This window comes from Hyperoodon ampullatus (genome assembly GCF_949752795.1).
Source record: "Hyperoodon ampullatus genome assembly, chromosome: 5".
Taxonomy (NCBI): Eukaryota; Metazoa; Chordata; class Mammalia; order Artiodactyla; family Ziphiidae; genus Hyperoodon; species Hyperoodon ampullatus.
The window spans coordinates 80,168,689-80,181,525 of record NC_136918.1 but is presented as its reverse complement, the minus strand read 5'-3'; the positions used below and the strand labels follow the sequence as shown (position 1 = coordinate 80,181,525).

Here is a 12,837-nt window from a genome sequence, read left to right as displayed (position 1 = left end):
CACTACCCCCAGGGACTTCAGCCCAAAAGGCTGAGCTGATAGCCCTCACTTGAGCCTTAGAGCTCAGGTCAGGGAAATGTTTACACATATTCTCAGTATGCATATGCCATCCTACAAACAAACACACACACATACACGGGGCTATTTGGAAGGAAAGAGGTATGCTTACTGTGGAGAATAAACAGGTGAAACATGGCATAAGCATACTGCCACTCTTAGAAGCAGCACAGCTTCCAAAAAGTGGCAGTGATTCATTGCAGGGGGTCACCAAAAGGGGGATGCAGAGGTTATAAAGGGAAACAAGGAAGACCCAACTGCCGAAAGGGTGGCCCTAGAAACAGTAACTTGGCAACTACCCCTCATACCTTGAAGGCCAGATTCATCCAATTATTCCCCAATCTATACAAAGGAAGAATTAGAGCCTGAAAATGGAGCTTCAATAGAGATCCAGGAGGCCATGTATGCCTACTTGATGAACATGGCCAATACTTCTTTCCCTAAACTGCAGCTTGTCAAGGCTCATCAAGGAACTCACTATGGGAGAGAAGCCCTATATAATTGGTCAATTGAGGTCATGGTAACTCCTGGCGTGAAAAGTATAATCAGTTGGATAGTTGAGACCTGCCCCATCTGCACAGTGAACAACCCCAGCACCAGAGCCCCCAGAGGTCCCCACATAAGGTCCATCAGACCAGAGAAACATATCCTGGAGAAGATGCAGGTTGACTTCACTGTCATGCTGAGAGCATCAGGCAACTTCAGGTATCTCTTGGTGCTAGGGCATACATTTTCAGGGTGGGTAGAAGTGTTCTCTGCTGGCAGCCAAAGTGGCTAAATTATTACTAAAAGAGATAATCCCCAGGTTTGGGCTCCCAGGATCCCTACAAAGTGATAATGGTCCAGCATTTGTCTCTCAAGTGACAAAGGGGATAACGAGTGCCCTGGGCATGAAATGGACCTTGCACTCAGCCTGGAGACCCCAATCACCAGGGGTACTAGAGAGATCCAATCAGACCTTGAAACAGGCCTTAGCCAAGCTATGTCAGGAAACTCAAGAAAATTGGATTAAGTTGCTCCTAATTGCCCTGTTAACTCCAAGAGATAGGTTAAAGTTTAGTGTATTTGAACTCATGTATGGTAGACCCATTCCCAAGCCTGAGACAAGGGACACTTTAACCCCCTTGAAATGGGACAACTCAAGTATACCCTCCAGATAGGAGAAACCATGAAAGCCCTCATGAAATATGGTAATCAGGTGCTGCCTGCACCCACTGACCTTGCCCTGCACCCCTTCTGGCCAGGAGCCTGGGTGAACCTAAAAACCTGGAAAGCTGGCAGTCTGCAAGACCAACTCACTCCTAAGGAGAACAGACTCCACTTGGTAATCTTTTTTTTTTTTTTTTTTTTTTTTTTTTTTTTTGCGTTACATGGGCTTCTCACTGTTGTGGCCTCTCCCGTTGCGGAGCACAGGCTCCGGACGCGCAGGCTCAACGGCCATGGCTCACGGGCCCAGCCGCTCCGCGGTATGTGGGATCTTCCCAGACCGGGGCACGAACCTGTGTCCCCTGCATCGGCAGGCGGACTCTCAACCACTGCGCCACCAGGGAAGCCCTCCACTTGGTAATCTTAACCACCCTTTCCAACCTGAAGTTGCAGGGATCACTCCATGGGTACATCACACTCTAGCGAAGAGGCCCCTGAGCCCCAACCTCTGGAGAAACAACCTGGGGCAATGAATCCCCTTGACTACTCATGTGAACCTCTCTCTGACCCGAAGCTTCTCTTCCAAAAAAACAAGTGTGACCAGGGATATTCAGGCCATGGCAGTGAGCCTCAACAGCAGGGCACACTTTTGCCTACAGGCAAAAGACCTAGATAACTGCATTTTTAGGAAAGAAAATTGACATGTGACCATTATTCTCTTGCTAATATTCGGGCCATGTATTATTTATTTATTTATTTTTATTGAAGTATAGTTGATGTTCAGTATTATATGTCACAGGTGTACAATATAGTGATTCACAATTTTTAAAGGTTACACTCCATTTATAGTTATTATAAAATATTGGCTATATTCCCCGTATTGTACAATATATCCTTGTACCTTATTTTACACCTAATAGTTTGTACCTCTTACTCCTGTACCCCTATATTGCCCCTCCCCCTTCCCTCTCCCCACTGGTAACCACTACTTTTTCAAATTGTCTGGTGCCCTTTGTCTCCAAAAGGTTAGACAAAAGGTGGTCACTCAGGGATACCAACAGTCAGGGCTGAGGTCTGGTGACCATCAAATGTATCTAAAGGCAGCTGAGGAGAAGTTCCGCTCCTTGCCCTCAACAGAAAGCAGTTACAGAAGCTGGACCTGCAGCCCTCAGTGCCCCTCAAAAATGAGGAGCAGGGCAAAAGACAGAGGAGGGATTTGCCACTGGCAAAGCCATTAACAATTCCCAGGCAATAAAAATAGAATCTGGGTAGTAAGATAAAGTCTTACCTTTTTCTTTTCCTTTGCGCTTTGTCTAGTTTCACTTGCTCATGGGGGGCGGGGGGGGGGGGCGGCGTGCAGAGGCTTTGCACCCAGCACTTCAGACCAGAGTTCCTAGTGTGAAATGGCTGCGCCAGTACCTCAGCTCAGCAGGCCGAGTGCATGGACGCTGCACCTGACTCAATTCAAGATGGCGGCGGCGGGCCGTGTGCAGAGACGCTGTGCCCGCACTGTAGTCTGGGGTGATCTGGAGCGTGAGCAGCGCAGCTGCACCTGCCAGGCAAGAGCTCCGCCCCCTTCCCCCACTGAGGCGATCCATATAAAGCAGCCCCGCCCACTGCTGGCCTTTTTTGGGGAGAGCATGTGCTCTAGAGCGTGAGCTCACATCTCCAATCTTTGTTTGTTTTTTGGGTTTATTTATTTTTTTTTTTGCGTTACGCGGGCCTCTCACTGTTGCGGCCTCTCCCGTTGCGGAGCACAGGCTCCGGACGCGCAGGCTAAGCGGCCATGGCTGACGGGCCCAGCCGCTCTGTGGCACGTGGGGTCTTCCCGGCCCGCGGCACGAACCTGTGTGCCCTGCATTGGCAGGCGGACTCTCAACCACTGCGCCACCAGGGAAGCCCACATCTCCAATCTTTGATCGAAGAATAAAGATTTCCTTCGCTTCTGAACCGAACTGGGTCTCATTCTATTGGCATGAGTGACACCAGGCAGAAAGACCCCTGTTGGGGACTGACTAGGGAGGGTTGGTAATAAAAACAATTTTGGAAAAGAACAAGGTTGAAGGATTCTTAGTACCTGGTTACAAGACTTCCTAAAAAGTCTTTTTAAATAAAAACTGTGTGGTATTGGTTGAAGGATTCTTAGTACCTGGTTACAAGACTTCCTAAAAAGTCTTTTTAAATAAAAACTGTGTGATACGTATACAGATCAGTAAAACAGAATAGAGAATCCAGAAATAGACCCACACAAATATAGTTTATTGGGTTTTGACAAAAGGGCAAATGCAATTCAGTGGAAGGACAGTTGTTTCAACAAAAGGTGCAAGAACAATTGGATGCCCAAATACATAAAGGTGAACCTCAAACCGTGCTCCAAACTTATACAAAAATTAACTCAAAATGGGTCATGGGCCTAAATAAGAATGTAAAAGTATAAAACTTTGAGAAGAAAACATAGGAGAAAATCTTTGTGAGTTTGAGTTAGCCACAGAGTTCTTAGAGTAGCAAAAGCATGATTCCCAAAAGAAAAAAATTAATAAATGGAACTTGATCAAAATTTAACGCTTTGTAAAGTTAAGTTATAGACTGGGGGAAGTATTTCCATATCACATATCTGACAAAGGATTTTTATCCCAAATATATAAGGAACTCTCAAAACTCAACAGTAAGAAAGCAAACAACTCAATTAAAAAATAGGCAGAAGATTTGAACAGATATTTCATTAAAGAAGATAATTCATGGATGGCAAATAAGCACATGGAAAGGTGCTCAGTATCATTATTTGTCAGGGAAATGCAGATTAGTACCACAATGACAAAATACCATACATCTATTAGAATGTCTAAAGCAAAACAAACTGACAAAGTTACAGGAACTCATATATTGCTGATAAGTGGTACAGCTACCTTATAAGAAACTCTGGCAGTTTCTTAAAAAGTTAAACAGATTTATCGTATTACCCCACAATCCCACTCTTAGTTATTTATCCAAGAGAAACGAAAACTTATGTTCACCGAAAACCTGTATGCAAATATTTACAACTGGAAACAACCCAAAGGTCCTTCAGCTAGTGAATGGATAAACAAACTGTGGAACATCCATACAGTGGAACACTACTCAGCAACAAAGAATTAACTACTGATACAGTCACTGAAATGGATGACTCTCAAAAGCACTTTTCTAAATGAACTAAGCCATATCCAAAGGCTACACACTGCACCATTCCCTTTATATAACAATCAGGAAGGGCAAAACTACAGGGACAAAGAACGGACCAGTGATCTCCAGGGACTAAGGGAAAGGGGAGTTTTTGACTACAAAGAGGCAGCATGTATGATGGAGTTTTTCAGGGTTATGGAACTGTTCTGTATTTTAATTGTGGTGGTGGTTACAGGGCTTTTTATGTTTGTCATGACGCAGAACTGTATGCCAAAAAGTGTGAATTTTACTTATATGAATTAAAAAAGAAGAATCAGCTAAGGCATATCTCATTAAGACCTGCCAACAAATTGAAGCCAGTATTTATTAAGCACCTATTATGAGTAGGGCCTGGACTAGTGGTATGAGGAAAACAAAGCCTTCTAATAAGCTCCTTCTCTCCGTAGACACCAGTCCACTGGAAGACACAAACAGGTACATAAATAACTACTATTTACTTAGGATATGTGCCTAACAAAGGAACAGTGAAGGTGTAAATGGAGAACACTGGATTCTTACAAGGAGAATTGTAAGCTTGGAGAAGTGTAAGGCTGAATCACAGCAGAAATAAATCAGATTGTACACTCATCAAAAATCAGATGGGAAAAGGCTATGAGGATGGAAAAATGTGATTACTGATCAGGGAGGGTAAGGTAATAAAAGCAAACTAAATGTAATGAGATTGAATCAATGCATGGAATGCTATTTTTAAAAAAGGCAAGTCAAATAATTCACTACTGATTCCCCACCAGGAAGGGAAATGAATAGATAAGGTTTGTGGTATGAAGGTGTGTTGACTTTAGATTCTATGAGCAATTTCTTTATCCCCTCCTCCCCCATAAAAATAGTTCCTCTGAAAACTATTGATGGAAGAAAAGGCAGGTCTTCTGTAAGTTGCATATGAAAGTTATTATCAGGAGAGACCTCTGTCCCTCCTGGGTGCAAGGGAGTCATCTGGTAGTTAGATCCCAAAGAGGACGTTGATATCAAAGAGGTATCAAATGAAAACTTCCCCTTTATAGCATCATGTGTCTGGGATAGTAGTTCTCAAATCATGGACCCTGGACAGCCACAGAACTTCATTTGGGAACCTGTTAGAAATACAGGCTTTATGCCAAACCTACTGAATCAGAAACTCTGGGGTTAGCCCCAGCAATCTGTTTCAGCAAGCCCTCTGAGTAATTCCGATAAATATTTGAGAATTTTGAGAGTTTGAGAAGATGTCAAAACTGAATGCCATCTTTAACTATTGTAACCAGCTGAAGCTGAAAAAGGAACATCAACTTCTAGTGAGCCCTCACCCAGACCCTCACTGGGCCTAACTAAAGACTCTCCAGATCAATGGACAGTGGGGCTTGTTTTAATGGATCATGTTAAGACCTAGGGTCTGGCTCCATTCTATCCAAAGAATTAGTTTTCAACACTTACTTAGCATAACCTTGAATCCCCTCTACCTTTCCAAAGCACTTACAAATTCTGACTTTTCCCTCTCAGCAAACTAGTCACTGCATTTTTTTTTTTTTTTAACTGATGAGTGTTTTCTTGTCAGGCACAGAAATAAACTTTACTCTGCTTTCTTTTTTTACTGTTAAAGCTCTGGTGGTCTTTGTTTCATTCTTTTACAGAGACCAGGCAGTTAGCAAGTGACTCTGGGATGTAAGTTTGCTTTTTCATCCCTAGACAAGTTCTTTAGACCTATATTCTAATCCTTGTGTCAACCCAAATTGTTGGAAGGCCTTGGGCAAGCTACTTAACATCCCTGAAAGTCAGTTTTCTCATCTGAAAAGAGCAAGCAGGTAATTATCCTACCCACCTCAACTGGCATAATGGCTGTGAAATTGCTAAGTGGGAAGTGGATACACATGCAAGCATTATTATCCTTTTGTGGGCCTTTCTCAACACTGCACTCAGTACCCTCAGTTCCCCCCGCTCCCCTCTCATCAGAGCACCCCACAGGGAAAGCCTGTAGTCTGGGCATTGTCCAGACTCCTCTGGAGGCCCAGTCAGCAGGGCAACCATCATTGTTTTAGAATTACTCTGGGTGAATGGAATAGCAGAAAACATTCCAGCCCGAGAGATCATGGATAAAGACATTAGATGACTATAAGAATACATTATAGACTTTCCATTAGAACTTGGAAATGACCTGGCAAATCTGTGTGTAGTTTACAATAAGAAATGTTCTTCTAATCCTTGGAATGAGCAATTGGCTTATAGCAAATCTTCTGAGCTTCCCCCAAAGGCGATCCAATGAAGTGTTCTGCATGCAGAGTATCTCATTACCTGACACAAACAAATAGGGTACAGCTGATGTCAGTGTCTAGTGGTCCTAGGAAATAAACTGCTGCTTCTGGTAAATAGGTGGTAATTTATGTTGAATTATTTGCTAAGGGCCAAATTAGTCCCTTGTAATGTGCACGGCATTTCTGAAGAATTAAAAATAAATGTTTTTCTGCTTAAATAATACCATGATCCAAAGCAATTATAACTGTAATGTATCTGACATAGGAATGATCCTAACACTTCCCCAGGGCCTTTACGAATAATAGGATCTTTCTAAAGCATGCTAATGTTAAAAAGAAAGTAGATCTCTAGGCTTGGCTTAAAAGAGGCAAGCAGAGTATAAGTTCAACGAAGAAGGGAAAGTAACTTATTTATCTAGCACTTACTGTGTGCCAGGCACTGCACTAAATGACACACGCTAACCTTATCCTCACAATAATCTGTGAGGTAAGGATATTCCTCTCATTTTAACAGAACAGGACACTGTGGCTCAGAGCAGTTAAGCATCTTCCACTAAGTCAAACAGCACACAGTTTATGGCAGAGCTGAGATTCAAATTCAGTAAGTGGTCTCTTATCTAGACAGTTGCGACAGCCCCCGTGCCAGACAGTTTCCCTGTGCTCCTCCAGATCCTCTCTATACACTTCTCCATCTTACTCTGTTCCCACAAAGGCTGCACCAACTTGCTTGCTGGTTTCCCATTGTGTTTGGCCAGTAGAGATTATTGGCAGGTGTGAAAAAGGAAGGAGAGTAAGGCAAAGGTTTTTCTGCTTCCCTCCCCAGCTCTCTCCTGCTCCACCAACCAAAAATCTTAGCTCCTCGCTGCACAGGATGCTTCCTCTGCGTTTTGATAACCACTCCCTCTTCTGAGGGCCCTACACCCTGGCCACACCTTCTCAGATCTCCCAGTTTCAGTGTGCCTACAGTTACAGTAAATTTTTTTTTTTTTTTTTTTTTTTTGTGGTACGCGGGCCTCTCACTGCTGTGGCCTCTCCCATTGCAGAGCACCAGCTCCAGACGCGCAGGCTCAGCGGCCATGGCTCACGGGCCCAGCCGCTCCGCGGCATGTGGGATCCTCCCGGATCGGGGCACGAACCCGTGTCCCCTGCATCGGCAGGTGGACTCTCAACCACTGCGCCACCAGGGAAGCCCAGTTACAGTAAACTTTAGCTCCACCAGCTTATAAGACATCAAAGCTTGGAAATGACGGCTCCTCCATTTTGTTGTTGTTTTGTTACTGGTTCTGATTCAAATGAAGTTGTTGAAAGACGGACACATTCTGTGTGTCCTCCACAGCGTTCTACCTGACCAGCTCCTGGTTCAATGTTTAGAGAGTGTCTCTTCCCCTGGCTACAGCTCCCCGAGAGAAACAAAATGGTTTTTATGAGCAAAAGCACCTCACTGAATCATATGTGGTTTCTGAATGATGGCGTTCTGAGTTTGGTGAAAAATAATAACAGAACCTGACATTTATACAAAGTTCTATAGCTTTACATTTATTACTTTCTGTTTAAGGGTATATTAGAAGCTGGATGCATGTCCAGAAAAAATAGCTGAACGCAAAGCTACAGTAGTTATTTTTTTAAAGACAGGTAATGTCCGAACTCTCATCAAGACACACAATAGCTGATGAAGGTCTTTCCCCTGAACTATTTTTATTAAGATAATGAAACTGGCCTGTCTTGGCAGTGCTAACTCACTCCTGTTTTCTGAGTGAATTCATTACCCGTGACTTCAGAAGAATAAAGAGGAAAGGGAAGCAGACTATTTAACAGGACAGATGCAATAAGTAGTTTTGCACATTAATGCTATATAGGAACAAATAAAATCTTTGGTGATCAGCAAATGTAATAGTCCTAACATTTTCAAAGGTGTCACTCTTAAAAGTCTAATGGCATGCATGGACGGGCAATAATTTTTAAAAAATTGGTTTCATCATATTTTTGTGCTTGAAATGACATGGCATTTTGGAATCATCATCTTACCTGAATATAGTTATTCTATTATTAGAAAATTATAGCACTTAACAAAAGAAAGGAAGATAGAAATGGGTAATATTTTAAAATATGTTTAATTATGAAATGTCCCCTTTAACCTCTAGCAATACTGCTTACCTCAACATCTACTTTGTCTGATATTAATTTAACAACATCAGATTTACTTTGATTAGTATTTGGGTAGGATATCTCTTCTTATCCTTTTATTTTTCAATCTTTCTCATCTTTCTCTCTAATGTGTGGCTCTGGTTAATAGCATTTAGCTGGTTTTTGTGTTTTTATTTGCTCTGACAAACTTTGTCTTTTAATTGGATCATAGACCATTGACATTTAAAATAATTAATAGTAATGATACAGTTTAAGTCCTACACTTGCTATTTCTCTCCTATCTGTCCTCTTGTGCTTTGTTCTTTTATTTCTCATTTCTTGCCTTTTTTTTTAACATCTTTATTGGAGTATAATTGCTTTACAGTGTTGTGTTAGTTTCTGCTTTATAACAAAGTGAATCAGCTATATGCATATGTATACCCCATATCCCCTCCCTCTTGCATCTCCCTCCCACCCTCCTTATCCCACCCCTCTAGGTGGTTGCAAAGCACCGAGCTGATCTCCCTGTGCCATGCGGCTTCTTCCCACTAGCTATCTATTTTACATTTGGTACTGTATATATGTCAGTGCTACTCTCTCACTTCATCCCAGCTGACCCTTCCCCCTCCCCGTGTCCTCAAGCCCATTCTCTACATCTGTGTCTTTATTCCTGTCCGGCCCATAGGTACACCAGAACCAGTTTTTTTTTAGATTCCATATATATGTATTAGCATATGGTATTTGTTTTTCTCTTTCTGACTTACTTCACTCTGTATGACAGACTCTAGGTCCATCCACCTCACTACAAATAACTCAATTTCACTTCCTTTTATGGCCGAGTAATATTCCATTGTATATATGTGCCACATCTTCTTTATCCATTCACCTGTTGATGGACACTTAGGTTGCTTCCATGTCTGGCTATTGTAAATAGTGCTGCAATTAATATTATGGTGCATGTCTTTTTTTAAATGTAAATTTATTATTTATTTATTTATTTATTTTTGGCTGCATTGGGTCTTCATTGCTGCCCGCGGGCTTTCTCTAGTTGCTGCAAGCGGGGGCTACTCTTCATTGTGCATGGGCTTCTCATTGCGGTGGCTTCTCTTGTTGCGGAGCACGGGCTCTAGGCACACGGGCTTCAGTAGTTGTGGCTCGTGGGCTCAGTAGTTGTGGCTCACGGGCTCTAGAGTGCAGGCTCAGTAGTTGTGGCGCATGGGCTTAGTTCTTCCTTGGCATGTGGGATCTTCCCGGGTCAGGGCTGGAACCCGTGTCCCTTTGTATCTGTCTTTAAGGTGGAAGCCGATAGCACTCTGTGTAAACAGATGGGGCAAAGGTCGAGGGGACGTTGGTCAGGTTCTTCCAAGTGGTTGGAGCCTTGCATCAGGCATGCGAGCCACTGGCAGTGCCAAAGTCCAAAGATATGTCCAATCTCTTGGGTTAAAGTCTTACAGGACTGAAGCAGAAAAACACCAGTCACTTCAGGAACGTAATAATTATCAAAAACTGAGTAGTCACTTGAAGATTTCTTCTGCAGCTTCTTCAGTTTGCCTTCATAGTGTGAGCTGTCAAAATCACTGCCGTACCTGGCAAAGCAGAATATCCCACACCATCTGTCAAAGAGGCCTGTCCAAAGACAAAATTCCAGGAGTCTCTTGGGTAAAGATCGATCATTGTTATTCCCACAACACAAAAAGCATCTTCAGGTTTCTTCTTTTTTAAGAACTTCAGGATCTGCCCTGCATGAATCTGTAGGTTCTGCACGTTATCATTGATTCTAAAGGAACATCTCGTTGCAGAGACAGGAACTGGTTCTAGGAGTTTTACCGTCAAGCCATAGAAGAATGCTTCACAGTAGCCCTTGAGCCATTTCACATATTCTTCACTGATACTTCTGGTGTTTCCTAGCAATCCAATGCACTGTATATAAATACTGTGCTTCTGTGGAGAAGGTGTCTTTCTGTAAGGATCATTGAAAAACTCTTCAAAGTCTTGGAGAGCCTCAGGATGGGAGGTTATCCAGTCTGACTGCGAATGTAAAGTAATGGGTCCAAAGAGATCACTGTCTGGCCGGAAGGCTTCGTCCATCAGATGCTTTTCCCCAGCATCTAACTTCTCATACTGTGACACAAGTGCTGGGTTCTTTGAGATGAGAGCTGTCTTTAGTGTGTGTTCAGAGTGCTGTACTGTTTGCACAGTGACAGGCCTCTTCCATTCACATCGCGTGCCTGTGAAGAGATTTCATCCTTCCCTTTGAACGGGTCAGACAGCTGTTCCACCTTGAGGCTTCAGGGAGAGGACAGCTCCCTCTCAAGTTTCTGCCTCACAAGGACCGGCATGTCTGGGCCCAGGAGGGAGTGCGTGGTGCGGGTGCCTTCACACCCATCACCCACATGCCATCACCATCATCCCGCCGGGCGTCGATGCCATCCACCCTGTGCCATGCCCTGCACTGTGCCCTGTGCCCGACGCCGTGCCCCGCCCCTTCGCGCCGCATGTCTCTTTTTGAATTATGGTTTTCTCAGGGTATATGCCCAGCAGTGGGATTGCTGGGTCATATGGCAGTTATATTTTCAGTTAAGGAACCTCCATACTGTTCTCCATAGTGGCTGTATCAATTTAAATTCCCACCAACAGTGCAGGAGGGTTCCTTTTTCACTAAACCCTCTCTAGCATTTAATGTTTGTATATTTTTTGATGATGGCCTTTCTGACCTGTGTGCAGTGATACCTCATTGTGGTTTTGATTTGCATTTCTCTAATGATTAATGATGTTGAGCATCCTTTCATGTATTTGTTGGCAATCAGTATATCTTCTTTGGAGAAATGTCTATTTAGGTCTTCCGCCCATTTTTAGATTGGATTGTTTGTGTTTTTGATATTGAGCTGCATGAGCTGCTCATATATTTTGGAGATTAATCCTTTGTCAGTTGCTTCATTTGCAAATATTTTCTCCCATTCTGAAGGTTGTCTTTTCGTCTTGTTTATGGTTTCCTTTGCTGTGCAAAAGCTTTTAAGTTTCATTAGGTCCCATTTGTTTTTTATTTTATTTTATTTTATTTATTTATTTTTTGCAGTACACGGGCCTCTCACTGTTGTGGCCTCTCCCGTTGCGGAGCAACAGGCTCCAGACGCGCAGGCTCAGCGGCCATGGCTCACAGGCCCAGCCGCTCCACGGCATGTGGGATCTTCCCAGACTGGGGCACGAACCCGTGTCCCCTGCATCGGCAGGTGGACTCTCAACCACTGTGCCACCAGGGAAGCCCTTATTTTTGTTTTTATTTCCATTTCTCTAGGAGGTGGGTCAGAAAGGATCTTGCTGTGATTTATGTCATAGAGTGTTCTGCCTAACTCTAAGAGTTTGATGGTGTCTGGCCTTACATTTAGGTCTTTTATCCATTTTGAGTTTATTTTTTGTGTATGGTGTTAGGGAATGTTCTAATTTCATTCTTTTACGTGTAACTGTCCAGTTTTCCCAGCACCACTATTGAAAAGGCTGTCTTTTCTCCATTGTACACTCTTGCCTCCCTTATCAAAGATAAGGTGACCATATGTGCGTGGGTTTATCTCTGGGCTTTCTATCCTGTTCCATTGATCTATATTTCTGCTTTTGTGCCAGTACCATAGTGTCTTGATTACTGTAGCTTTGTAGTATAATCTGAAGTCCAGGAGCCTGATTCCTCCAGCTCCATTTTTCTTTCTCAAGATAGTTTTGGCTATTTGGGGTCTTTTGTGTTTCCATACAAATTGTGAAGCTTTTTGTTCTAGTTCTGTGAAAAATGCCAGTGGTAGTTTGATAGGGATTGCATTGAATCTGTAGATTGCTTAGGGTAGTATAGTCACTTTCACAACGTTGATTCTTCCAATCCAAGAGCGTAGTATATCTCTCCATCTGTTTGTGTCATCTTTAATTTCTTTCATCAGTTTCTTATAGTTTTCTGCATACAGGTCTTTTGTCTCCTTAGGTAGGTTTATTCATAGGTATTTTATTCTTTTTGTTGCAGTGGTAAATGGGAGTGTTTCCTTAATTTCTCTTTCAGATTTTTCATCATTAGTGTATAGGAATGCCA

The 12,837-nt window shown here is 42.9% G+C and overlaps 1 protein-coding gene across 1 annotated transcript in view; it reads right to left on the bottom strand.

Moving 5' to 3' along the window:
- The window catches only part of LOC307053780 (archaemetzincin-2-like), a gene marked incomplete at both ends in the record, with an annotated part of 65,781 nt that extends 54,516 nt beyond the window's left edge, over positions 1–11,265 (bottom strand). The window contains 4 exon segments of the mRNA XM_079705260.1: positions 10,037–10,086; positions 10,089–10,376; positions 10,379–10,996; positions 11,151–11,265. Coding sequence (XP_079561386.1) covers positions 10,037–10,086; positions 10,089–10,376; positions 10,379–10,996; positions 11,151–11,265 — 1,071 coding nt within the window.
- Positions 11,266–12,837: the final 1,572 nt, after the last annotated feature.